General features: G+C 45.5%; 1 protein-coding gene across 5 annotated transcripts in view; it reads right to left on the reverse strand.

The window, feature by feature from the left end:
- The window catches only part of celf5a (cugbp, Elav-like family member 5a), a 136938-nt gene extending 112134 nt beyond the window's left edge, over positions 1–24804 (reverse strand). For 3 of the 5 annotated variants that reach the window (XM_077024452.1, XM_077024450.1, XM_077024451.1), the window contains exons 1-2: positions 24354–24804; positions 9484–9566 (exon numbers count right to left, since the gene is read on the reverse strand). In XM_077024452.1, the coding sequence (XP_076880567.1) occupies positions 9484–9566; positions 24354–24711 (441 nt within the window). In that variant the 5' untranslated portion in view covers positions 24712–24804. Of the gene's footprint in view, positions 1–7782; positions 7853–9483; positions 9567–24353 lie in introns of those variants that run through there. The other 2 variants (XM_077024449.1, XM_077024453.1) reach the window with 2 other exon arrangements.
- Between the last annotated feature and the right edge of the window lie 2366 nt (positions 24805–27170).

Here is a 27170-nt window from a genome sequence, read left to right on the forward strand (position 1 = left end):
GGAGCTTTATTAAACGGCTATAAACAACAAAAGGACATGGAGGGGGGTGTGGAGGAGTGGGGGAGTAGGGGGGGGCGCATATGGACCGCCTCTAATTAGCCACCACCACCTCATTCGCAGATTTCCAATCTCCCGGATAACTTTTGCGGCTCGCGATCCGCTCCTTAGATACGGCGGCGCTCCGGTTCTGGAACTGCACCGACACCGCGGCATTGTTCTCCCGAACGGAGCCGCCGGGCGCTGGCACGAGCCGCAGATGAATTTCCGTTCGTCCGCTGCCATCTTTCCGAAACAGAAGTGTGGAAAGTGCCAGAAGGCCAGCACAAATCCCGGGCCTGCCCCGCCCCCTGCCCCGCCCCCAGCGCCGTGATGAGGCATGGAGCAACCCCCGGAGCTGGCAGTAATGTGAAATTAGAGGGCTATTATGCTCCTCTTTGGAGGACCTAAAATAAAACCCACAGAGGACATAATGTGTTACTCTCAGGGTTTCTACTGAGTAGCTACTAGCATATAATAAATCCAGTATTAGCAGACGCACACGCAGAGCTGTACACCAGCCAAGCACGTATGAGGTGAAGCAGCAGGTTCATTGGCTTCTTATAGTTCTTCCAAGGTGTAAAAGCACAAGTCTTGGAGTGTGTGAGTGTGTGTGTGTGTGTGTGTGTGTATGAGTGTGAGTGGATGTTTTGTGGCAGGTCCAGGCTGCCTGGTAGAATCTTTCTACTCCAAGGAACTGAAGGGAAGTGTATATACCAGCGGCGGTGCCTACTGCCTGTCTGTGACAGATCAATACCGCCATAAATAATAAATAAGGAAAAACAGGTAAAATAAACCCGGTAAATAAATGTGTGTTGTCTTGTATTCCCACATTGCTGCCCCCCCCACACACACACACCCTCCCCCCCCTTCACCTAATGGATTGTGCAGTGGCCTGGTATGTGGTTTGCCTATGTTGCCATGGCGACTGGTCAGCGAGCTCCAGCGGCTAAGTGTAATGACGAGCGACGACTCAATTCAGCCCTGCTCCCTACACACACACACACACACACACACACACACACACACACACACACACACACATACGCACGCACGCACACACACACACACACACACACACACACACACATACGCACGCACGCACGCACGCACACACACGCACACACACACACACATACGCACGCACGCACACACACGCACACACACACACACACACACACATGTATGTGTATGCACACACACTCACATACACCCATATACATGCCTCAGGGACCCAGAAGGGCACACTCACAAACACACCCGCACACCTACCAAAACACACACACACACACACACACACACACATAGACATACAGCATCTGACCTTAGTGCTGTTTTGCATCGACCGCTCAGAGGCTATGTGAAATGGAAGTATTAGTCCAAGGGGGGGTGATCTAGCTTCAGGGCTTTTTTGCAGTCTGCTTTGCTGCTCTATATTACAATATTGACAGTCCTCAGTGGACAATAGACTCCTGTTATATGAAGAACATGGATCACCACGGCTTTGCAAGGTACATGAAGTCGTCACAGCAACATGATTATGTCTTGGGTGTATTTTCCTCCCTCAAAATAATACTGCAATATTCCAGTTCAGTTCTATAGCCCAAGGTGCCATGCTGACAAGTTAATGATAATCCCTGGGATGGTTGTGATGTCTGTCCTGGTGTTCAAAAATAGGCTGGATGCTGTGGTGAACCATTCTGTGGGCTTCATGGCCAGATGTTGTGGTCAGCAAAGTCTTTCTGAGACATAAAAAAGTAAGAAATAATAGTGCTTTGCCACAGGTCTTCATGACTGGTTCATTTGTGGGGATCAGACCCACATGAGATCTTGGTCACTGTGTACATAAACATGAGAGGCGTCTTCAGTCATGTACACTGCAGGCGAGTCTAATCCTCATGTTCCCAGGTTCCAGACTGAAGATGTGTACCATTATCACTGCCTTTAAGAGCTAGACAGAGAGTATCACGTTCATGAGATGCAACAGATTTAAGCAGCAGCACACGTTACGGGGGGAGAGTGCAGGCTTGGTTGCATGTAGGACACTGCTGTAATAGTTCCACTCTAAATTAGCCATCACTAACACACTGTACTAAAGCTCATGGCTGAGTTAACTTCAAAAAAGTAATTAACTCGCTTGCCTCACTGTTTTTGAGCTCAATGAACCTCAAGTAATAAGTTCACACACATCTAAAACACATATTGTTGTATTATGGGAACATTGGCCAGTCTAAGTCGATTTGACCAAAGCGGAAAAGTTATGATGACAAAAAGTTTTTTAAAAAGTAAAGTCAGCAACGATCAGTGTTTATGGTCACAAGATGACAACAGACCACTTCCCTGTCACCGATACCCCAAACGTGAGCAACGACAGACAAAGTCGAAGTCATTCCAGGGCAAAACGAAAAAGCCACACTCAACACTCCACAGCAAATAAATGAAAATAAGATTTGATAGTTTGAACGTTATATCAAATGTTTAAATATTTTTTAGCATTTTGTGTGAATTTCTCCATTTCGAGCTTTTCCCAATAACAGTTCACAGAACAATACGCAGTGATGAGCCAATGGTGGCCCAGGTCTCAGGAGGGCAGTTATTTAGTTCTTGTTCATTTTATGACCACTGATTTGCATCATTAAATTTAATTTTGTGTTTAGCCCTTTTTTTTACCAGGAATGTATGTAAACAATGATATTTTACACTCCTAATGGATCTTGCTTATTTATTTTGATCATTCTATAATTTGATCTTAAAGGTCGATACTGGATTCAGCACTGGACAGCAACCGAGACTAGAGACCTTCAGTGCAGCCTTTACTGCGGAGTGGGAGTTCATTACCGGAGCTGCACTACACTAACACACAGTTCACACATGCGTATGCATGTTGGCATGACAGCCTATTACTCCCGGTCCCTGTGCACTGCCTTTCAGAGCAGAAGCCCCGTGCCTCAAGCTCTGCGCTTGTGAGCTGCCTCACCGGCCTAGTGTGACCTCTAGAGGGAGAGAGGTCACGGATCGTCTCCCGTCACGACTGCTATCCATCAAAGGCGGCGAGGCGTTCCTCTGCGAACAACACGCTGGCTCTGAAATCTGCTGACAAGCGGTGTGCTTCTGCCGTGCCGTTCATCTCCCGAAGATCTGCCTTACAAATGAGACGGCAGGAGGGGCCGAACGGCAGTGGCGGCGGAAGGGGGGGGGGGGGGTGTTTTAGCGCAGCCCGGGGTTCTCGGACCGGGCTGGAAGGATGGCCCTTCAGCTGCGTGACCTGTGTCCTCTCCGCGCCTCCCTCTCCTCCCGTGTGTCGCTCCACACAGCTCCTCCTTATGGTCCACCGTGTATCTTCTCGCTCTGGCTCATTTGCACAGCGTGAGACTTTGAGCTTGTTTCTCATTCCCTATCACTCTCATCTAATTCATTTCAGTTATTGCTTTCCTTTGACTCACTTGTGTGCCCTCGCTCTCTCCCTCTATCTGTCTCTCTCTCTCTCTCTCCCTCTCACTCGCTCTCCCTCATGAACTCCCATCCCTACATTATCTCTCTTAGTGTGCCCTTCATTTTCAAACAGAACCTGTCCGTGTCTGTGTGTCAGCATGTCTATTTTAGTACTTCCAAATCAGCAGCGGCTTCCAAAAAAGCCACATAAAAAAAAACCCGGCCACAATCTGTCTCGCCTCCTCACCTGCTCCTTCCTCCCCTCTCCTGCCCTCTCCTCCCCTCTCCTCCCCTCTCCTCCATTAGAGAGCTGGCCGCAGCACACCTGGACACACAGACCCGCCGCGGGGACAGGAAGATGGATTGGCAGCAACAGGAAGCAGGTTTTCGCTGGGTCCCGCACTGCCCAGCCCTGGATATCCCGGTCCCATAGCCAGACACTTCCCCAGACGGGGGCCCGACGGCAGGAGTGAAGCGCCGTCAAGCGCGGCGTACAGCCGCTAACCTCACCCAGATCACACCGTCACACCGCTCAATTCCACAGACGATCGTGTGCCGTCTCCAGCCATAACCTGAAATAGACGACAGGGGCTAAAAATAAGAAACATTAATAATTCATTTTTTTTTCTCAACCTGTGCTGCTGAAACGTCCTCCTCCCAAAGACGGAGCTCGCGGGAGGGCTCAGCCAGAGAGGTTGTTGCGCACATCTGTTCTCGTGTGCATTTTGGTTTGTTTGAGGTGTGGTTGGGTTTGATTCATCTTTGGCTCCGAGTGTCTGTGGGGGGGGGAGTGAATCTGGTGAATGCTATTGGCCAATAACAGGAAACAAAAGATTTCATTTCTTTTTGTCTACCTCAAGAAATATATTTAAATAAATTGTTTTCAATATTTTTTTTCAAAGGGAAATGCAAAGATAGACTAAATATCTTAGTAAAAGCCAAAAAGCCTGAGATTATAAAAAGCTTTTCCAAAATCTGTGGAGAAACAGGGAGGAATTAGCTCAGTGTTCAGTGTTCAGTATTCTTACTACTGTGATCCACTTCCATAGCCTGATCACACACGCACACGCACACACATACACCCAGAAGGCCTCGGCAACCTCAGGCACATGCCTGCTCCTTGTTAACATCATGCTCCTGAGATCGGCACACGCCTTAATTGTCAGACGACCCATGACCTAGTGGCGGAGGCTATTCTATCAAGTACTTCCCGCTAACCGTGCTAATAGCATTAGCACAAACGAGACCCTGGCAGAGAGAAGAGAGCCTGTCTGCAAACAACTCTGGCCTTTCTTCCGTTCTGCCTCTTTCTATTACAATTCCAAGCAACGTCAATTCCAGCACAATTCCAATCCAGCAAGAGAAGGTTGTTTGGTTCGAAGGGGGCGTCTTCAAAATACACAGTAATTAGAAACGATATATTCTGTGGATTTTGTTGCCAGCTCTATCAATTTTGTAACATTAACTGAAAAAAAATGTCAACGCTACTGTGCCATTTGTACAGCAATATGCATGGCAGAGCTCTGCAGAGGTAATGATAGATAGTCACAGGAAGCACACAGGGCACACACTCACATGCGCTGGTTTATGGCATTCTGATGGCACTGTTGTTTCATTTAAACCATAAATGGGCCTGCTCCTTCCAGTGTAATATGTAATCTTCTCAAACCATCTGTCCATTTTCCAATAGTATACTGAATTCATGACGTAAAATCCAAGGTCCCAACATAGGTTACTGCTCCTACTGCTATTAATAAAAATAATTACTAATTATTTTTATTTATGCTACATTCATCCAGTGAAATGGTGGCAATTCAAATATCTTGGAAATATGGCTCACAAAAAAAAGACATAATATCTGAGATGATGCAAACAAAAGAAGCCTTAGTGTTATATGAGCTCGTTTCTTCCACATCTGTGGGTTTGCACCCTCTGGAACAACACAATACAGACAAACCACTGGACACAAATAACAGAGCACTAGCTCAACTGGGTGAGATTTGCAGACAGAACACACACCCTATTGACACATTTCGCATTAAGTACACAACCTACTGACACAGTTATTAAATCATAGTTCTTTACAGCCATACATATCTGGTGTGCATGCAATGCTAAACAACCCAGTTAGGTTTAGACAATCAGCATTAAAGTGTGTGTGGTTATCATCTTTGGACGTGTTTAGTGTGTATAGCAAAATAAGGACCGCAGCGCACAAACAAAAGTGCTTTCTGACAAGACTGCAACACGTTGGATCAAACACTTGCAGAGAAAATGTGATACCAAGCATTGTGTTCAGGTGTGAAAAAACAAACAGACAGAGTGTGCACGCGCACACACACACACACACACACACACAGTGACTTTGCAGTAGTGCAGAACAGGCTGTTGAGCAGGTGAATTTCAGATTCCACACATACAGACGCGCGCACACACGCACACACACACACACACACACACACACACACACACACACACATTTACAACCACAGCTGCAAGGCAGAGCATTCTCATTCTCATTTCCACTGAGGAAGATCGACCTTTACATATGCGTTGGAGAGTGTGAAAATGTACTTCCATGAACATATGAATAGAACAAACTCCAAAAAAAAAAACATTGACCCTGTGACAGTGCATGGTTTTGTTTAGCAGTAATGAGGGTGATGAGCGTGTGTGTGCACGGGCCATGTGTGTGCATGTGTGGATGTGTGTTCGCTTTGCTAGAGCCTGCCAAAAATAAAGCATTCTTAATTTCTCTATTTTAAGTTTAGCATTCTTTTCCGAGAGCCTGGTTTCTTTTCCAAAGCCCATCTAAAGTAAAACGTTAGCGTGCACATCTTTGCATGGCTTCATGCACTTTCTACACATTGAACAGATTCATATAAATGTGCAGCTTTTTGTGTCACACTGATGTTCAAGCTTCCAATTTTCAATCCATTTGTCTTTTTTTATCATTTTGCACAGTGAATGAAGAGACTCATCTCAGCTGGGCCGCCCTGGGCTCTGTCCCCGATCGGCTTGCTGCACGTGTCGGGTTTGTCTGTTCTCCTCGTGCGTTCTCTGGTTTCCTCCCACGCCCGTAAGGTGTGCAGGTTTAGGCTGAGTGCTGGCTCTGTTTTAGCCCTGGAGGACTGTCACACTGTCCGGGTTGGTTCCTGCCTAGTGCCCTCTGCATCCAGGACTACTGAATAATAGGAAATACTGCAAATACTGAATAATACAGACATTTTGGAGACACAGAAATGACCGGTGATTATATTTCTGAGCGTAGTAATTCTTCAGCTCATTCATTGTTGATATTTTGATTCTTATTGATTTTAAAAGCTGTTTGTGGAAGGATGGTGTTACCTGAATCAGAAGTAAAAACACACACGCACAAAGTACATACCAAAAGAACTCCCTCAACACACGTGCACACAAACACGCATGGATCAATGCCGTTATTCCTGGACGATCACGACACGCTGCCGTTTGCACACGCCGAAGTCATCGCCTCATCTCGCCCGCCCTGACCGCGCCTGCCCTGACCGCGCCAGTCCTCCTCCGTCCCTGACACGGCAGGGAGCTACAAGAGCAGACAGCTGTCAGAACGCTTTGCTGTCCCCAGCCAAACCGCCGAAACCCCCCCCCCCCCCCCCCCCCCCCCCCCCCCGGCCCTGCCTGCACGCGCTCAATTCAGCAGAACAGCAGAGGGGCAGGGGCACCAGCACCCCTGTGCAAACCCCGCCCCTCACAAGCCCCGCCCCCTCTCCAAGGGCTCGGCATCGAGGGTGCCACGCGGGACGGACCCAAAAGCGGTTCTGGCGGTTCAGATGTGCAGGAGAGATAGGGCCACATCAGCAGTCTCAGGCGGGTCTTTAAGACTAGTCGACACTATGATCTTTGCTTTATGCAAACTTAATGTTCTCACCATGCACGCGGGAGTGCAGCTAATCGACGGCGTTATGCAAAACACTGTGTTCCTGACAAAACTTTGTTGCTATTAGAACATTGTTTTAATAGTTAACATAAAAATTTCATGGCCACCAAAATAAACTGTTCCCCAAATGAAACATTTACATAAACCTCCCACAAGTATATCAAGAAAAAATTGCAGTTATAAGAGGTAAATAGCTCCTTGGTCCAGACTAATCACTCTTCTGCAAGCCTTTCCATTGTGCAATGGTTGTTAAAGTGTTAATAACAAAATGCAGGTGTAAATAGCTTGAAACTCCCCTCCTGGGGAATCCTAGTTTACATGAATTACACTATAGCCTTTGGCAAACTGCATATCAAGCAGGATTTAGCAAACAAACAACTGGCATATCTACTTACCATCAGCACACAGCAGCAGGGGTTGTTGCTGAAAGATTTAGAGGCAACCGGGCCAGGGCCCCACTGCAGCTCACAGAGTTTTAACAGGAAACGACGGGGTGAGCAGATAAGACTAGAACATTCTCACATGATGCACACAAACACGTGTGCATGCACACACATGCAGACTTACACACACACACACACACACACACACACACACACACACACACACACACACACACACACACACACACACACTGCACATGCACTCACCACACAAGAACTTCGATTTACTCCTCTCTGTCTCCCTCTCACTTATTGCTAAACAGCTACTGCTTTGTCTGCATTTCCCTGGTGGGGATACAAATACTTGCAGTAGAGCTGATTCAAGGATATCACATATATAGCAAGATCGTCCATGTAGGTGTATATGCATTTCTCTTTGTCCGTGGAGAAACGGGGAGTACTACTTGAAAATTCTCTTGGTTTGTGTATCCATGGGTATGTGTGTGCATGTTTGTGAGTGTGTGCACATGTGTGTGTATAAATGTGTCTGTGTGTGAGTGTGTGCACGTGTGTGTGTGTATAAGTGTGTCTGTGTGTGAGTGTGTGCACATGTGCAGTTGTACATCCACTACAGAATACATTTACTACTGTTGAAATAAACCTTTAATACTGCTTGTCATGCACCGGTCGTCTCTAATTTGTTTCATCGTATTTCGATCTTAAATCTTTCGTTGGGCAGCTGCTGTCAAAGCCTCGCTCTCCTTAAATGTACAGTTCCTACTGCCAAACAGTCACCTCCAGATCCTCTATAATCCCAGTAGCTGGTCAGCCCTGACTGATGCCCCCTGAGGTTGGCATGTAGGCGCAATTAGTGTTTCAACCACCGACAGGCAGTGCCAGCCGAAAATCAAACCCTTTCAATTCTTTATTTGTTCCTTTTTTTCGCGTTCTACTTCACACATTCATCGCCTCCCACCAACACAATCCCTTGGCATTCTCTCAAAGAACAACTTTCCTTTCATTATTCAAATGCCCTTTAAAGGAATAAAAAAGACCCTCCAGCCTCGAGCTTGGCAAATTTGAAGGGATTAAGGAAACAAGTTGTTTATCGAGGAACCGCCCGCATCGTTCAAAGTCGCTTGGTTTGTGTGTTTAAAGTGAATCACGTGCCTCTCGCTGCCGGTTTCCTCACATCTGTGCGTGAGACTCCTCCCGGCCACCTCACGTGAGTCTGGCGACCACTATCGCTCCCTGAGTTGCACCTTCTTGACGTGGTCGTGTAATCACATCTATTCTGCTGTATCTACAGCTGCTCTCATTGGAAGGGAAACACGCAGAACTGCACGGCGTTCAACAGGAAGAGGAGGAGCCACCATTATTTTTTGCCTGCACGGTCACTTCCGTGTAACCAGGCAACAACAACTCGCCGCCGTTTCTTTTTTGTTTTGTTTTTTTTTTTCCCGTAAATGGAGCAATTTGGAAAAACTGAAAGAACAAATAAATTGACATTTGCTGTCACCGGTTCCCCCAGAGCCTGGGCACTGAAAGCATCTGATCAATGCCTGCCGTAGCCCCCGTGAGAGGCACCGCACAACCGGTCTTAAAAGGCCGGGCTTATCGATTTCCTTCCTTTCTGTTTCCTTCGAAAGCCTGTGACTCTGCCCGGCACAGCTGGTCCACGAGCGGACCGGGGCTGCCGGCCAGCACACTCACCCCGGGAAGCGTCTTCTGTTCGTGCAGGGCATTCTGGGCTTTGATGGCCGACTCCCGGGCGCAGTAGGTGAGGAACGCACAGCCTGCAAGAGATGAGAGAAAAGCACACACAGACGATGGCTGGTCAGCGATGGCTCGGCAACAACTCGGGGCTATTACGGCAGCATTTTATCATCCACTAACCACAGTCAACAGTACAAATGAATAATCCATGAGAGGGTAATGAGGACCGGTGCTATGTACAAAACAAAAATGTCTCCTGAACACGGGTCAACATTACCCCTACGTCCTCTTCAATTATTTCATGGGTCTCCTGTAACTGTCCGCTTAACTTCCGCTGCCATCAGCAGTGGAGAGTCGAGCCATCGCAAAGTGAGCATGTCCCTTACAATGACAGGACCAGGGCTACTGTGAGGAGTCCCTGTAGGCCGGCTAAATACAGACAGTCTATTTTCTAGCATGGGGGAGCCTGTCCGATCCATTCTTTACTGAACGTGCGCATATTTGTCTGCGTGTGTGTGTGAGCGTGTGTACACACACACACACATGCTCCAGTCCTAGCTCCATAGATCAGCCTGCCATCACTGTCCAAACCTCCCACGACTCAACCGGGTGGGATGAACCCTGACAGAGAGCACGCAGAAGGCGCGGGGGGGGGGCTGTAGGGGGGGTCGAGGGGTGGGAGGGGCTGGGTATACTCTGGGGGAGGACAGAAGAGAAGAGCTTCATAGCCCCGGGGCTCCCAGAACACAGTGTTAACCACAGGCGCGTACACGCACGCGCCCACACACACACACGCGCGACCGCACACAGACGGACGCGCGGGCCCTGCCAGATGAGGGTCATTCAATAAAGCCAAGCAGCCCGGACAGAAGCGGGACTCGAGAACACAGAGCATCATTAATGTGTCCTTGCTTTGTGACAGTGACAGTAAACACACTGCAACGTAGCTCTCTGCCGTTAACACCACTCTCGGCTCGGCGAGGGTTAAACTCCCTCAGTGGTGAACGTGGATTAACACCATGGTGGGGATCACACTCACATAGGTGCGAAAGCCACTGCCACAGGCTGGATTCTCTCTCCCTCTTCTCATTCGTCTTCTCTCTTTTTTTTTTGCATATCAACATGATTTCATCATATGATTGGTTGGCTTTTCAGAACATCTGCTGTATTAATTAACATAAAATGTTTATGTAAAATTATATTTAAAAATGTATTCATCTGCCGTGGATTTATTAGTGTGAATGTTTATCACAGCAGGAGGAAAGGTTTGTGAAGCATTTTGAATCTCCTGGATCTTCTGATCTCCTAAGCCATAAAAATAATTAACGTCTTATTTACCAAGTTACTCAAACAACATTCCCCCTGCCATAACTTTACTGAATAAATAGTTTAGGTGAGGCAGGTTTATTTACATGGCATCTTGCATACACTGTGGTCACTCAAAGCGCTTAACAAATGAGAGATTACAAAAAAAACAGAATAAAAATAAAGTGTAAGTAGTTTGAATTGTCACAGTCACTAACAGAAGAAAGTATGTGTACCTCCTGTAAAATAAGCTCTTTAAAAGAGCAGACAGGAGTCAGGTGTTCTAGTGAGTTTTGTTTATGGGCTTGACCTGCCCTGCCAGTTACCTACCATTTGTGTTACCTGTTGCAATGTGTGCAGTATGGTGCAACATGGCCCAATTTTACGAAATCTTATAAGATCTTAGAAGAAAAGCCATAACAGCTAACAAGACAGCTAATATTAGACATCTAAAAAGTCATGGACCTCCATCAGTCTACACTCTGCAAATCAAACTCTGCTTAAGAGCAAGGATCTTACAAATCTCAGATCATGTGTATGCCATGGAACACTCAAACAAGAGTCAAAGACCCCTACAGTGACATCTAAGGGTCTGTTGGCATTTCTTACACTTGATAGCATCTGTGCATATGAGTGTACCATGAGAGGAACACTCCCTTTACCATTATGGTGACTGTATATGGGATTATGTTTGGTGACTGCATATGGGATTATCTTTGGGGACCCTGCACATAAAACATAAAACCACTAAGCATGTGATCCTCGTCCCAGCGCTGAAGAAAGACGAGGAGCTGCTTTGCAGCCCGAAGGCCCAGATGGCCGGACATCACTGACAGATCCAATGATTTCCAAGGTTTACGAGGAAATGCACCCTCACAATGTAGAGGGAGTGTTTGTGTGATCTAAAGCTCAAACAAGCTTGCATCATGCAGTATTACCATGCAGTATTAGTATTAGTAATAGTATTAGTATTAGTATTAGTATTAGTCCAGCATGCAGGAGAACAGGACAGTACAGGACATCAACTGTAAAGCAAACGAACTAAAGATGCACCAAGTAACAGCAGCTAAAGTGTTTGGTTATTACCAGTAAAGCAGGTCAAATTAGTTACTATGAGGGTCCACAAGTTTTCTCCATCGATAAACGTGTCTGTTTATATCATGTGTCCAGTAAAAGATTGTGTGTGTTGTTTGTTTATCTTTATGGGCGAAATGATAAGATCCCATTTTCGGTGCCATCTGAAAGCATTCACAGCCTTCGATTTGCAACCATGCTTCCTCTGCCTGCCTCTGCGCTATATTGTAAGCCCTACAATCCTGTCCATATTTCAAAATGGATGATTCTTTCTCCTTTGACCCACTTCAGAAAAGATTATTCATGTGCAGCCATTGGGAGTTGTAGTGAACTGTCTTTGGTAGGTGAGCGAGGTTCAGAATTATCAGGTCTTTGTTCAGAATTATCAGGTCTTTGCTCCTTTCCAAGCACTTGCGTGTGTTACACACTGTTCTTGCAATACATCTGATGGCTGAGAGCAACGGAGCAAAGCACACCAGTCAGCGCTGACGTGCAACGCACCCGCGCTGGCGTTCTTCTGATGACATCGTGACATCACATTCACTATAAATGAAGGAAGATGAATCTCATGGAAAACGGGTCATAGCGAAGGATCAAAGGTAAATTTAGGAGGATTCCGAAATGAAAACAGACACACAGAAAGGGTCAGGAACTCAGGGTCGTGACCTTTCCCACCAGCTTAAAAAAGCCATGTCAGACCAGGCACTGGCTTGTTCCAAACGCTATCCTAACATAATGATTTCCAATGGTAAACAAAGCAGGCAGTCAATTCTGTTCTTTTGCCCATTTACAACAGTATCTCGCTTAGCCAGGACTGCTTCTGTGGACATCAAAGCCTCACTGTCTCCAAACCCCCAGCCAAGACTCGCACACCCTGACCATTTCAAGAGAATCTCTTATATCTCTTAATTACAGCGCTTCCAAATTGGATACAGAGGCAGAAAACACAAAGCATCTAGAGCAAATTAATTGCTACAATAATATTAGCCAAAAAAAAAGAAAAGCAAAAAAAAAAAAAAGAAAAAAGCATAGGACAGAGAAAGAAACACAATCTCAATTTGCAAGTGTTTCTCTCCGCTTTAATGTATGGTGTAATAGGAATTTGCAGCCCAGAGGCGCGGGCTCTAACAACTCCATAATTGGAATCCAAACACGTACAAATTACCACCACGCTGTTGCACACCGAGGGCGAAATTTTGGGCCGCATGATGAAATTGTTTGAAACTCAACATGAAAGGGGAGGGAACTGGACCCTGCTGACACAGCAGTGAGCGTAGGAACACGAGGGGGGGGGTGATCTACCACAGCGTTTGGTGACAATCTGGAAAAGACATCCCACCCTTCTGTGTCTGGTGTTTACTAGGTGTTAACACCGGTGGTGGTGTTTGCTGAGCGCCGTCCATTCTGATGAGCCGCAGGGCCCAACAAGATGCGAGCGAAAACACTCGATTGTCCTGCTCCTCCTGCTCCTCCTACTCCTCCTGCTCCTCCTGCTCCTCCTGCTCCTCCTACTCCTCCTGCTCCTCCTGCTCCTCCTACTCCTCCTGCTCCTCCTGCTCCTCCTGCTCCTGCTCCTCCTGCTCCTCCTGCTCCTCCTGCTCCTCCTGCTCCTCCTACTCCTCCTGCTCCTCCTACTCCTCCTGCTCCTCCTGCTCCTCCTGCTCCTCCTACTCCTCCTGCTCCTCCTGCTCCTCCTGCTCCTCCTACTCCTCCTGCTCCTCCTGCTCCTCCTGCTCCTCCTACTCCTCCTGCTCCTCCTGCTCCTCCTGCTCCTCCTACTCCTCCTGCTCCTCCTGCTCCTCCTGCTCCTCCTGCTCCTCCTACTCCTCCTGCTCCTCCTGCTCCTCCTGCTCCTCCTGCTCCTCCTGCTCCTACTCCTCCTGCTCCTCCTACTCCTCCTGCTCCTACTCCTCCTGCTCCTCCTGCTCCTCCTGCTCCTCCTACTCCTCCTACTCCTCCTGCTCCTCCTACTCCTCCTACTCCTCCTGCTCCTCCTGCTCCTCCTACTCCTCCTACTCCTCCTGCTCCTCCTGCTCCTCCTACTCCTCCTGCTCCTCCTGCTCCTCCTGCTCCTCCTACTCCTCCTGCTCCTCCTGCTCCTAACTGCGAGTGTGAAACACGCACCATTCGAGGCTTTTGTGTCACATGACATTTTGTCATCTTTAACAAAATCTCATTTTAATTGCATTATTTTACTGCTATTTACATATATATGTAGGATATATCAAAATACCTACAGAACTCTGATCCTGACATTAGGCAGGATGCCCACTGATGTCTCAATAACAAGAGCTGGATTTGTGAATCTTATATATAGTGTGGTACTGATGTACAGCCAAGAATACGGTCACGGTATAAAGGCCCGAGCGTGGGCTTGGCTGAGAGAGGGAGAGCCGTGGTAGTGATGAAGCAGGCTGGCCGGGGGGGCGCTCTCCTGGTCACTGACATCCTCCGTTCGCTGCTTTATTTACTGCAGGGCAACAGGAGCTACTGGGCTGTGGTTGCTGCTACAGCAACGGACGTGGCTACCGTGGCTACCGCGGCTACCGCGGCTAACGTGGCTAACGTGGCTAACGTGGCTACCGCGGCTACCGCGGCTACCGTGGCTACCGTGGCTAACGTGGCTACCGCGGCTACCGCGATGATTCAGTTTCGCCACCTTTGGCCCTGGGCAGCGAGGTGGTGGGTCTTAAGAGGGGGTGTCTTAAGGATAAATCCCCCCCACCTCCCCTTGCTCCCTTTCTCCTGCTCTTAGCCTGAGCACCCTACACACCCACCATCATTCCTGATTACACCTCTCTCCACTATTCTAAGAAAAGAAAAAAGAACGAAAGAACAAAAGAAAGACGAGAGTGCTCCAGCTCTTCCTGTCCCTGTGCAACAAGCTCTCTGTGGTGTGGTAATCCGAACGGGCCACTCAGCCTGGCGCTTCACCTCCGGGCCCCCTCCCCGAACGCTGCGGTTTCGGACACGCGGCCCCTTAATGAGCCGACCACCGCTCGCAAAGTCGTGTGGGTTTGATTCCCTGCAATCCGATCGCCGCAGTTGCCCCAGCAGCAATGTTGTCCATGCCCCCTGCCTAATTATCTTGTAATGAGTTTTTGTAATATAAGCAGTACTCCAGCGTAATCTGTAAACCCTAATTAAGAGAAGCACCTTAAAGTGTGCCCAACATCTGTGTCCACTGCAGTGCCGACAGGCAGCGGGACAGGGACGAATGTCCATTCTGAGTTTGAGGGCTCTGAGCGGCTCTCTCATTATGGACAATTTAAATTGTCCCTTACAATTACACTAGTGGGTGTCTAAGTTGTCCGTTAAATGCGGTAGCTATTGCAAAAGGCCTTTGAATTACAAATATGTAATAGTTCAAAAAATAAGCAATGTCCACTGTAAATCTGATGTGTGCTGGAACAGCAATGCCAAGAATCACTAGTGTTTTAGCTCTAGGTCCCTGTACCTACAGCACCACACACAGAACTCCCATACACACAACAGCCTTACACACAACACCCATACACACAACACCCTCACACACAACACCTTTACACACAACACACAACACCCATACACACAACAACCTTACACACAACCCCCCCACACACAACACCCTCACACACAACACCTTTACACACAACACCCTCACACACAACACCCTCACACACAACACCCATACACACAACCCCCTCACACACAACACCTTTACACACACAACACCCTTACACACAACCCCCTCACACACAACACCCTTACACACAACACCCTTACACACAACCCCCTCACACACAACACCCTCACACACAACACCTTTACACACACAACACCCTCACACACAACACCCTCACACACAACACCTTTACACACACAACACCCTCACACACAACACCCATACACACAACCCTCTCACACACAACACCCTCACACACAACACCCTCACACACAACACCCATACACACAACACCCTTACACACAACCCCCTCACACACAACACCCTCACACACAACACCTTTACACACACAACACCCATACACACAACACCCTTACACACAACCCCCTCACACACAACACCCTCACACACAACACCCTCACACACAACACCTTTACACACACAACACCCATACACACAACCCCCTCACACACAACACCTTTACACACACAACACCCTCACACACAACACCCTTACACACAACCCCCTCACACACAACACCTTTACACACACAACACCCTCACACACAACACCCATACACACAACACCCTTACACACAACCCCCTCACACACAACACCCTCACACACAACACCTTTACACACACAACACCCTCACACACAACACCCATACACACAACACCCTTAGACAAAGGCACCTTAAGTCAGAAGGAAATCCACAAAGTGTGAGTCATTGTTGTATGAGTCAAAGTCGAGTCCCACATCTATATTCATGGGTGCACTTAGACTGCAGCTACACAGCACTACAACACAGTTATTATTTCAATACCCACACTACCTGCATCTTTTCAGGCCTGGAGCAACGTGAAGAACACAAGGAGGATTTATACAAAAAAGGGGGACAAACACGGCAATCTGTTGCTATTTTCATAGGGTGACCAAACGTCCGTATTTCCCGGGACATGTCCGTATTTCACGTCCTGTCCCGGGCGTCCCGGGATATTTTTTAAAACTGTGGAAATGTCCTGGTTTTTAAATTACGGTAATCGAGCCATTAATTCTACAGGCACTAGGACCCTGAGCACGGCGCTGTATGACACGGAATCCCTGAGCCTCATCAGTTGAGCCTCATCATACTCAACTGGCGGAGAACCAACAACTTACGTTCGCCACCCCCACCCCCCCCCCCTCGCTCGACAACCTACGTTCGCCACCCCCCCCCCCTCGACAACTTACACACAGTGTCCTGATTTTCCCAAACAAAAATATGGTCACCCTAATTTTCATGAAGCCTCAAAATGTTGCAAGAAATTTGAGGACCATGTGAATTTTTGAATGAAACATCTCATATAACACATCATATCTTAGACCCAACAAACACACATGCTGGACATAAGAGTTGCAATTACAGTGGGCTATGGACATCTTAGACATAGTTATGGCACCAGTCATAGCAATGCATGGTCATGATTACAAGTGATTACAGAACAGACATCATTTACGATCTAGCCCAAAACCTAATTAATTGGAGGTTCATACATAATGCAAGGTTGGTGTCTCCAGGCTCTTAAGCCAACCCTGTAGAAACACATCTGATTTCACTAATCACGATCCTTTCTTGGATAAAGAGGCGTGGCTATTGGCCCGAAACAGCTCCAGCTTTTCAGGAGCACAAACCCGCAGTTACCAGACTCTGATATGGACTGAATGGCCCTGATATAATGAGCGGTAATTAGCTCCACTGCTACCTGATGCACATAAACGGGGAACAAGGATGTGTGACCCTTACATCACTTCAGTCTGGCATTCCACAGCGGAGACGCACAAAACAGCACGAAATGAAGTGTGTCTGCACTTCAGTTAGACTCAAATGCTCCACTACTAATATCTAGTGAACAGTCTGATACTCCGCGGTTTTAACCGAGAAACGGAACACGTTTCTGTGGTTCCGAACTCTAGCGGCTCCCAGACGAGCACCCCCGTCTCCTCCGTAATGAAACATTCGTGGTGATGCCCCAAGAGCCCTTTCTGTGTTCAAGCCTTTGCCCTCAGTGCTGGTATGAGACAGGTAAAATTACTGGGTAAGAGATACTAATTAATCATCAGTCGCCACACTCTCCTATGCATATTGCACTCTGCACAAGACTTTGGCCTTTGGTGCTAACAGCGGTGCCTGCACAGGCAGAAGTAGGCCTGTGTTCTGGACAGACTCTTAAACATACTGCCCCATTTAAAAAAGCTAAAGCTCCAGAATAATGGGATACCCCAAAACATGAAGAAAAATCACTTCCTTTAGTATCAGTATGTAATTAAATTACATAATTAAATGTATTAAATGTATTAAATGTAATTTATCTTATGTTTACAAGCAATAGAGTTGTACATTGTGTGACAATATCTAAACCATGATTTTAAATACCATGTATATATAATTTGGTGGTATGTGAAGTGATGATAAAAATGACAAAAAATATCACAATATGTTTTTGTGATGCATAATATTTGAATCGATATTTACTTTTCCACTTTCAACTTAAAAATACAACCTATCAACAAAATAAATTACAAAATAACGAGTATTTTGTTGTTTTTTATTCAGTGTTTAGAAAAATAAATATGTTTGAGAAACCAGACAAAAAACAGGTAACTGTTTTAAAAAAGTACAGAAAAATTAAATAATAAAATAATGGACTAATGTCCAGTCAAATATCTGTTACCATGCAGTTGAAATTTGGCATAACTAGTGGCTGATACAGAGTTTCTGAAATTGAATTCATGACACAGTGCTTCAGTATTCAGTAGGAGTACTGACCTAAAATATGACCAGAAAAGCTTATCGTGGTGCAATTTATCAAGATAACAGCAGCTTTTTCCATATCACTAATAGAAGCAGACAATATTGCCTCCTTTATTCACCAGTTCACAGTACACCTTTATGAAATATTTGAAGCAGACCCAGGACATACACAGAACCACATGAATGTATACTAGTACTCTTCTGCTGTAAGCATGAAGCAGTGTAAAGACTATGAATGCCGTTAGAACAGAATGAGACTCTGAGGTAAGTCTGGATTCATGTTCAGTGAAAATGTGAAACATTTTGTTTCCTGCTTTAGCCTATACAGAATCCCCAAAGACTTGGTCATTTTAGGAAGCAGCCCTGAACAAGTCACAAGTGACACCCCATAATACGCTTCCACCATAAGCCAAGCTAGGCAAACCGGTACTACAAAAAAGAACTACAACGTTTCCAGGAGTGCCTGACTGATGTTACGTGGGGAGAAAACGAAGGATACAGCAGAACAAAGAAGAAGTGAGGAGAAAAAGCTGCCTTGGTGTGTTACGCCTACCCCTCCCTCACTCACACTCTCTCCCTGAACCCTCCCCCCCCCCCCATCTCTACCCCTCCCTCACTCACACTCTCTCCCTGAACCCCCCCCCATCTCTACCCCTCCCTCACTCACACTCTCTCCCTGAACCCCCCCCCATCTCTACCCCTCCCTCACTCACACTCTCTCCCTGAACCCCCCCCCATCTCTACCCCTCCCTCACTCACACTCTCTCCCTGAACCCCCCCATCTCTATCTCTCAGTGTCTCGCCCAATAACCCCCCAAACACACACACACACACACACACACACACACAGGAGAGGAGCGGTCTTTGGGGAGGGCTGGCAGCAGAGTGGTGATGTCATACCAGACGCACTGCCATGGCAGCTTAACCTATTTTCGGAAATACCACCGATTTCTATTTATAGCCGTGCTGAGCAGCGTTCCTTTCAAACACGTCTCTGATGGGTGACACAAAGAACACTAATAACATTCCCCTCCATTTCAGTTCTCATCCATCTTTTTGTCACGATATTAAGTCTAATCATTGCTGTAAAAACAGCGATGGTCGTTTGCCGTGATTGTAGCAGCATGGGAAGACAACAGCACGTTTCGGTGGGTGCGGGTGCTGTCTGAGGAGTTACCTTTCCCACGTGTGCTACTGTACGTACTGTATGTATGCGCTGTACTGTGGTGCGATGCGGCGTCTCTGGTGCAAGTTAAAAGCATGTCAGTTCCACCGTTTGCTCGGATCGCTTGTACTATGTCAGCCTGTCTTATTCGCAAAAGTGATTATGCCCCACATCTGACCAAGCTGCCCCCTGCACCTCCCCTTCCTATTAAATCCCTTTGTTTCCTCTTCTGTTTCCTCCCTTCCGCCCCGTCCTCCTCCTCTTCTGCCAGAGTGGATCTGCCTCTCCCTCTCCAAGAGCCTCTGTGCCGACAGGCACCTCCAGATTAAAGCCACCGCTGGTTTGCCACGGCTCCCACAATTACTCCGTCTGCACATCTGTTGTGCCCAGCCTCCTGCCTAGATTTGTTACCCCCCCCATCCCCCCACCCCCCACCCTGTTTTCCGATTCGGAGAGAAACAAAGAGCAAGCTTATGTGTGTTGGATTCGGCATAGTCCTCTGACTGACGAAACGCCCACGTCCTCCTTTGCAAAACACGGGCCGGTGACAGGAAGTCTGCTCGTCTTGATGCTCATGACCCTCGTCAGTGCGGCTGGACATTGTGTGGTTTCTGACGAGGTCGCATTTCTAAATTAGATTTCTTTTTTTCTCAGGCACATTAAGAATCCCTCAGCGAACGTCTCAATACAGGTGCTTCACTCTTCAAAAGCTTTCTCTCGCCTGACTTCCCATGAATCAGCTCAAAATTGCAAGCGATTATCACAACCTACTGCAGAAAAATCTCTTCGGCATTGTCAGTTAATTTTCCTTTCAGACATGAATCTCTAACTGATGAAGCTAAAAAATACAATGCTAAAATTGGTCTGCATTTCTTTTATTATTCTTTCAGCTAATCCCCACCTCATTCTTTTTCTACCGTCAGTAACTCTCCAAACTGGACAATGAAAGTTTAGAATAGTATGTAAACAGGTTTCTATTTATGTTCCACTAGCTCCTTTTTAGATGACTAGAGGCTACCAAAATGATAAGATGGTATTTCTCCTAGAACGTTTTGAGAATGGAGTGCTAAGCATATTCGTTTATTACACTTACTATAAAATTACACAGTGTATACAACTCTATGCCCTCTGAGGTTTTCTTACAGTAAAATGTAAGTCATCTAAAATTTCCAAAATACCAAACAAAATACCAAAATAAGCTGCCAAAGATTGGGATATTTTATGATGATGTTTAAGTCTTAAATATATGTTTGGTGTATGCGTGTGCCACACTGCTTAAATTTCCATGTCAGCTTACAGTGCACTGAATGCAATTCACGACATCGCACAAAACTGTCTTTAGAACATCAACACCTTTTTCTTTTGTTTCAACAGACTTGCCCTGGTGTACAAGTTAAGCTGACAAATTCTAGTGTGGCCAGGTTCAAAACAGAATACCCAACAAACACAAAAATAGCCATTTTCCCAAACCTCCAATAATAAAATAGGGTTTATAAATCGGACTAAATCTGCTACAGGAGGAGGAAAATGCTACTTTTCAATAATAGTGTCACTTTTCCGACAGAATAAAAGTCTACCCCTTAGTTCAAAAGCCTGCATAACCAGAGTGCCACTATCCTAGAAACACTATCCCAGGAACAAGAACAACACTCTATTCTTCAATGCCATATGCAAGAAAATACAGCATTTAAAAAATTATTACAAATATAAAAAATTCCCAAAATAATTCTTTTTGCAATCAAAAGAAGTCCATTTGAAGGTGGATGAATGAAACCTTAGTAACCAGTCCACATGAAAGGCCAGTGTCAGAGCAGGGAGCAACCCAGAGAACAGGGAGTACCCACTGCATAATACTCACACCTAGCTGCTATGGCCACATCACGTCTCCCTCATTCAAGCCCATCAAATAAATAAGACATAAATACAGGAATAAATGGATGAGGCCCTTCTATAAGATGCGGAGAGATATTCAGCCACTGATGTGGGAAGAGAGGGACCCATCTGGAATGCCTAAAGGACAGTGAACTGTTAAAGGAAGAAGACCTTCACACTGTTTTTATTGGGCCTTCTGCTAGAAGATTCCAGAGACACCTTAAAACAAACCACCTAATCCTAGCCTTAGCTACTGCAGGAGAAACAGTAGCATCTCGTGCACATCCAGACCTGCTCCTAATAATCACAGAGTACATTGGCACGTCAGCTGTCTGTGGTCAAGCATGTAGTTTAGAAATACTACAACCCACTGAAGGTAATGCTGCCATTTTATTAGATTATTTCTGTGATTTATTATAAAGAGCCATCCAGGAATATTTCTGCAGCGGTTATAGAGACATTAACACCATGATCCCCATGACATTAGCTTAATGTTCATATTCGAATAGCTGTGGCAGATATGAACATGTTGGCCGAACATGTTGGTTCTCTTGCAGCATGTCAGAGTGCTGTGTTGTGTTGTGTTGTGCTGTGTTGTGTTGTGTTGTGCTGTGTTGTGTTGTGTTGTGTTATGTTGACTAACACGGGCTCTTCCCTGCTTCTCCCAACATCACGTGTAATGTCTGTCATTGGCATCCTGAGAACTAGGCTGCACACAGAGACAGAGCATCTCCGATTTACGTGCAGTGCGTGCAAGAGGTGTGCCAAGCTCTCCCCAACATATTTCAGCATTTCCAATCTGCTGTATACGAAAAATAAAATATTCATGCAATTACTGAATGCATTTCAAATATACAAACTTTAATGAAGTGCAAAGGGACTATTATACCTTGGGTTATCAATCAGGAAATGGCGTGGGGACGAATGCTAACTTTTAATAGCAACTGAAGGACAATAATTGCCCCGGGGTTGGCATTGAACAGCATTAGTCATATTAAATACTGCAGAGTAACTAGACCAGAGCACAATTTAATTGGGAAAAGCAGGCTGTGTTAAGGGACACGGCAGCTGATCCAAGGGGCCGAGGCCTCAGACAATAACTACAGTCACTAATCCTCTTCAGTCAAGTCATCATGGTCATGCCTTATTATCACGCCTATAACAAACTAATTCCATGTTTTCCCGCGTGAATTAGCAGGCTGAGTGGTTAGTTCGGAGTAGATCCCCTTAAATCGCAAGTTAATGACAAAACAAAAGATCGAAAGCTTTTTTTCTTATAGTGAATCACAACTGGGGAATTTGTAAAAGCGGTACATAAAATGCACACAGAAAAAGGCCAAATCTTTCTCCTGTTAGGTCATACGTGAGCTACTTGTAGTTATGATTAAGCTTCTGGCTCATTTGCAGACTAGGAGAAATAGAGCAGGTGAATACATATAACTCGATAGCCTCACGTCAGCTGCATCTTTCCCATAATAACGTTAATTCCTAACTTCTGACTTTCCAGCGGTTCATGACGATGGACGCCAGGCGTCAAGGCCATGGTTTTGTTATCTGAATGCACGTAGCCTAGTGCAAAACAGCACTACCAAAAAACTGAGATGCTCTGAGATGCTCTAACATATTTCCTAAAGTAGTATTTACTGTAGTAGTAGTAGTAGTAGTCTGTAAACATTTAAGAAATAATATGTTTAATACGTACCAATATAAATATATGGTGTTTTGGTCACTGCCAGCAAAGACACATTTTATCCGTAGGTGCAGTTTACACATCCAAGCATTGTATTTGCTTTGAACGGTTAAGGCTGACACGGGATGCACTGACAATAACGATCTCCTGAATTTATGGCGTTATTAGACATTAAGTTGGCTCTTGGCCTAAAGTAATCTCCATGTATTATATCATACTAACCTCGCACACTAATCACTCAATTGTAATCACAGCACATTCATTAGGTTAGCCTACATTAGTCAAAACAGTACAGTATAGTGTTAGACCACTAGTCACCAATAGATATCGACATTAGAACTTGTTTGCCATGGAGAAACGTAAAGTAATCTAACAATGTAAGGAAAGCTTTAGGGATCATTAGCACAGGGCCTACCTTAAACTGACGCTAAATAAGACAAATGGAAAAATACCGTTACTGAATGAAAGTGGTTAAATAGAGACCTACGGTGGTTGGAGTATACGAGTGTAGTGCATCTTGATGAATGTCTTTTAGTTTACGTTACACTTTGGAGTCCACTGGGTCCCTACACGCGCGCGCATGATGCGTGTGATTTTGTGCGTTATTGAACGGATCACACGTTTGCGTTCAAAACACGGTGTTACCTGAACCGATATTAGCTTTCAGCCGTGGATGGTACTGCGATGCATGAGAAAGACAGTAGGCTACTTAGATGAATACATTATGATTTCTCATTGCAAATGATGGAACAGGCAAAGACTCTTGAAACATACATATTTCATACACGTCTTTGCCCCAGTTCCGAAAAGGCGTCACAGAAAAACCCACAAATATATTTACATGGAAACAAAAACCTTTTGTGCGGGGATCGTCATACTGAAGAGACGCGATCCATTTAAAAAGAATTCGTAATAATGTAGTGCGCGCATCATATGGGCAACAGAAATCACGTCAAGGCTACTACCACATATTCAACCAGTTAAATCCCACAAGGTAGTATACGCGTCAAAAACAACACTAAATGAAAAATTCAGTAAGGCGTGAATCCCGGTCAGTTTCAAGGCAAGTAAACCACAAAATTATTAATGATATTTTGACTATTAATTAATTGCGCGCGTTAGAAAGGATATTTCTGCACAGAAACAACTGAAGAAATTGACTATCAACAACCCCGTGTCACATATGATTATTAACGCGCTCGTAATCAAAGATAAACAATTAGAATGTTTACAATACTCGCGCATCTTTTATCTCGTCTGGTGACGCTACTGTACGGTGCTGTCAATAGGGTTCACGCGTTACCTTTGTGCATGCCGGTGTATCGGTCCTTTAATACTGTCAATTCGTGGATTTTCCCAAACTGTTCGAATAGGGGTTTCAGGTCTTTTTCCTCAAGGTTCCGCGGTATTTGCCCGATAAATAGTTTTATGGCATCTTGGTCTTTCATGGTGCCGTTCTCCGGATGAATGGAGATGGATTCTGACCCGTTCATGGGCTTAGGAAATGGGATCTGAGCGTACTGGTGCTGGTACGGGATAAGGAAGAGTGGATGTTGGGTCGGCGGAGCCCCGGGTCCAGTGAAAACCAGGCTGCAGTGAGCGGGATGGGGTTGCGCGGGCTCGTGTTGCCTTCTTGTTTCACTCTGAGTGAATCTGGCCATTCTGAGCAGGGAGCGGACTGGATAGTAATAATGACAGCACACACACACTGAGAGCGTGCAAGCACTCAGCTGGAAACCCAGACTCACTTTCTAGCCGACACACATCACACACACACACACACACACACACACACACACACACACACACACACACACACACACTCACTCACACAAAGGGGTGGGGAGACATGGAAAGAGGTGTACGTTAAGCTTCTCTTGAGCGACACCAAATGTTGACAGAGTGGCACTGCAACCGTGGCGTACACGCCGACGTTACATTATATTAAGAGGATTCTGAAATGTTTTCCGTCAGGTAAAATACTTTATGTAAATTTTGGAGCAATTAAAATCCAGCATCATAAAGGGTGCGCACGCGCGCGCACACTGACAAAGAGAGAAAGCGAGAGTGAAAGTGAGAGAGAGAGAGAGAGAGAGAGAGAGAGATAGGCAGACATACCATTAAATCACGCAAATATATTTCTAAACATAATCATAAGACTCTTCAGAATTTAGAGCCACACTCAGTATTTTACAACAAATGGCAAGTTTGTGCAGTACGTTCTTTAAGAAACAGAACTACCAGGATAATTAGCTCTTTTTCTTTCTGCATATTTTTTATGTACAGCTGTTCGTTGCTTCCAACATGTGGTATCTGGACTTAATTCAAATTCTTGGCAACCTTACCTCATTATACAGTGTGTCAATTAATTATGTTGGTGGTCATAAAAGATTTTCTCATATTGTGCGATTGTTCGCTGTTGTTTGTTTGATGCCTCACTGTGTCTCGTTACTTTACAGAGCTGAAGGGTTTTCTAACTCTCCCTTTTATATTAAGTGCCAGAGACATTTGATCCCACAACTGTGAGTCAGCCAGTCCCATGGAGACATTCAGAAGGCAGAAGCCACTTTGTGTAATATGTTTTCATTTCATTGTTTTCATCTGATTCCTTTTTGGTATGACTAGGAAGTGAAAATGTGGAAATTGTAAGGAATATTTCTGACAAGTATGAATCTTTTCGGTCATGTTCATTGCAGTTTGTGTCGTTAAAGCAGCTTTCAACTGAGGTGTTGGAGGTCGTCTGTATTAAGTGGGGGGGGCACTTTAAGTCTAAGTCTTTATTGACCATGGTCATTAGTATTTCACCAGGCTGAGGGACCGCAACAAGAAATCAACAGCTAATGGAAAGACTAAACGTTAGCAAAGGCCGAAAAAAGTTACTTACAGTTCATCTCGAATTTCTGCTGCTTTTTAAGCACTTGGTGGGAGTTGAGAAGCTGAATCGCAGCCACGCACATCTTACTATGACGTTTGCAAAGCAAATGGTTTGTAAGATGAGAAACATTGGTGATCTAATACGGGCAATATGTTGTGGGCCAATCACTCCCATAAGGGAGATTAGAGAAAACCTAGTAGTACAAAAGAAACCGCTTAGTATTTCTGCGGTAAACTTGTATTATTTGGGGAAACTTAAAAACATGTATAGTGTACAAGCTGATAGTCCACAATTTATGTAACGGTATATTTGGACACGATTTATCTGCAACACATTTTATCACCACAAGAGGGACCTTGTAGTCTACTATTTGAAAGGAAGCTCTGTTTCATGAACATGACCGAAAATACTTCGTACTTGCTCTGATTTCAAACCGTTAAGAGAAACACTAATAAATGGGGATTATCACTTATAAATGAGGTTTATAATTCATATTTATTTGCCAGAGAGTTGGCTCTGACCATAATTGCCAAGTGGTTTCGGCACACTGCCTTCACCGACCTAGTTTAATCAGAGACAAATTTAATTAACTGCCAAACTATTAAACAAGGCTGAGTATCCTTCATGGTGTTATTGAAGCCGCAGCAAGGACGTTCCGTATAACTCATCAGCCTTCAGGAATTAAGGTCTGAAAGTTAATCTTTTACCTTACCGATATTTCTCCACTTCTCCAGACGAGAAATCAAAAAAGTGTGGGCAAAGTCCAGGCAGCTGTAATTGGGCAGTGCTTGATTTAAAATCTCCTACAGTCTTTTTTTTTACCAAATGTGTGTTGTAGCTTAATTCCATATGCAGGCCAGTTCTTAGCACATTTTTTGGATAATCAAACCGTGGTGCTTTTTTAAATGAACAGTATCGCAACAATGACATTAAACATGATCATTTAGAATGAGCTCCCTTTACGGGATTTGTGTTGGCGGCCTGTCAGATAACGTACTCGTTTTGAAATGGAAGATGACTGTGTTGTGACAGCGACAGGGGGGAGCGATGATGTGTCTTTATTCTCCATAATGTATCAAGACTTTAGGCGCAGCGACGGGCTGGCTGGGAATAAAAAAAGTGAAAACAAACAGGACCCTGTGTCTGCAGGAACAACTCGGAAGACAAATGAGAAGCATGGAAACAACTCGTGCGAGCAAAGCGCATCTTTGGAGGAGAGTACCTGTGGTCATAAATAGCAAGGGG

Source organism: Brachyhypopomus gauderio, chromosome 12 (assembly GCF_052324685.1).
Source record: "Brachyhypopomus gauderio isolate BG-103 chromosome 12, BGAUD_0.2, whole genome shotgun sequence".
In the NCBI taxonomy this organism is placed as follows: Eukaryota; Metazoa; Chordata; class Actinopteri; order Gymnotiformes; family Hypopomidae; genus Brachyhypopomus; species Brachyhypopomus gauderio.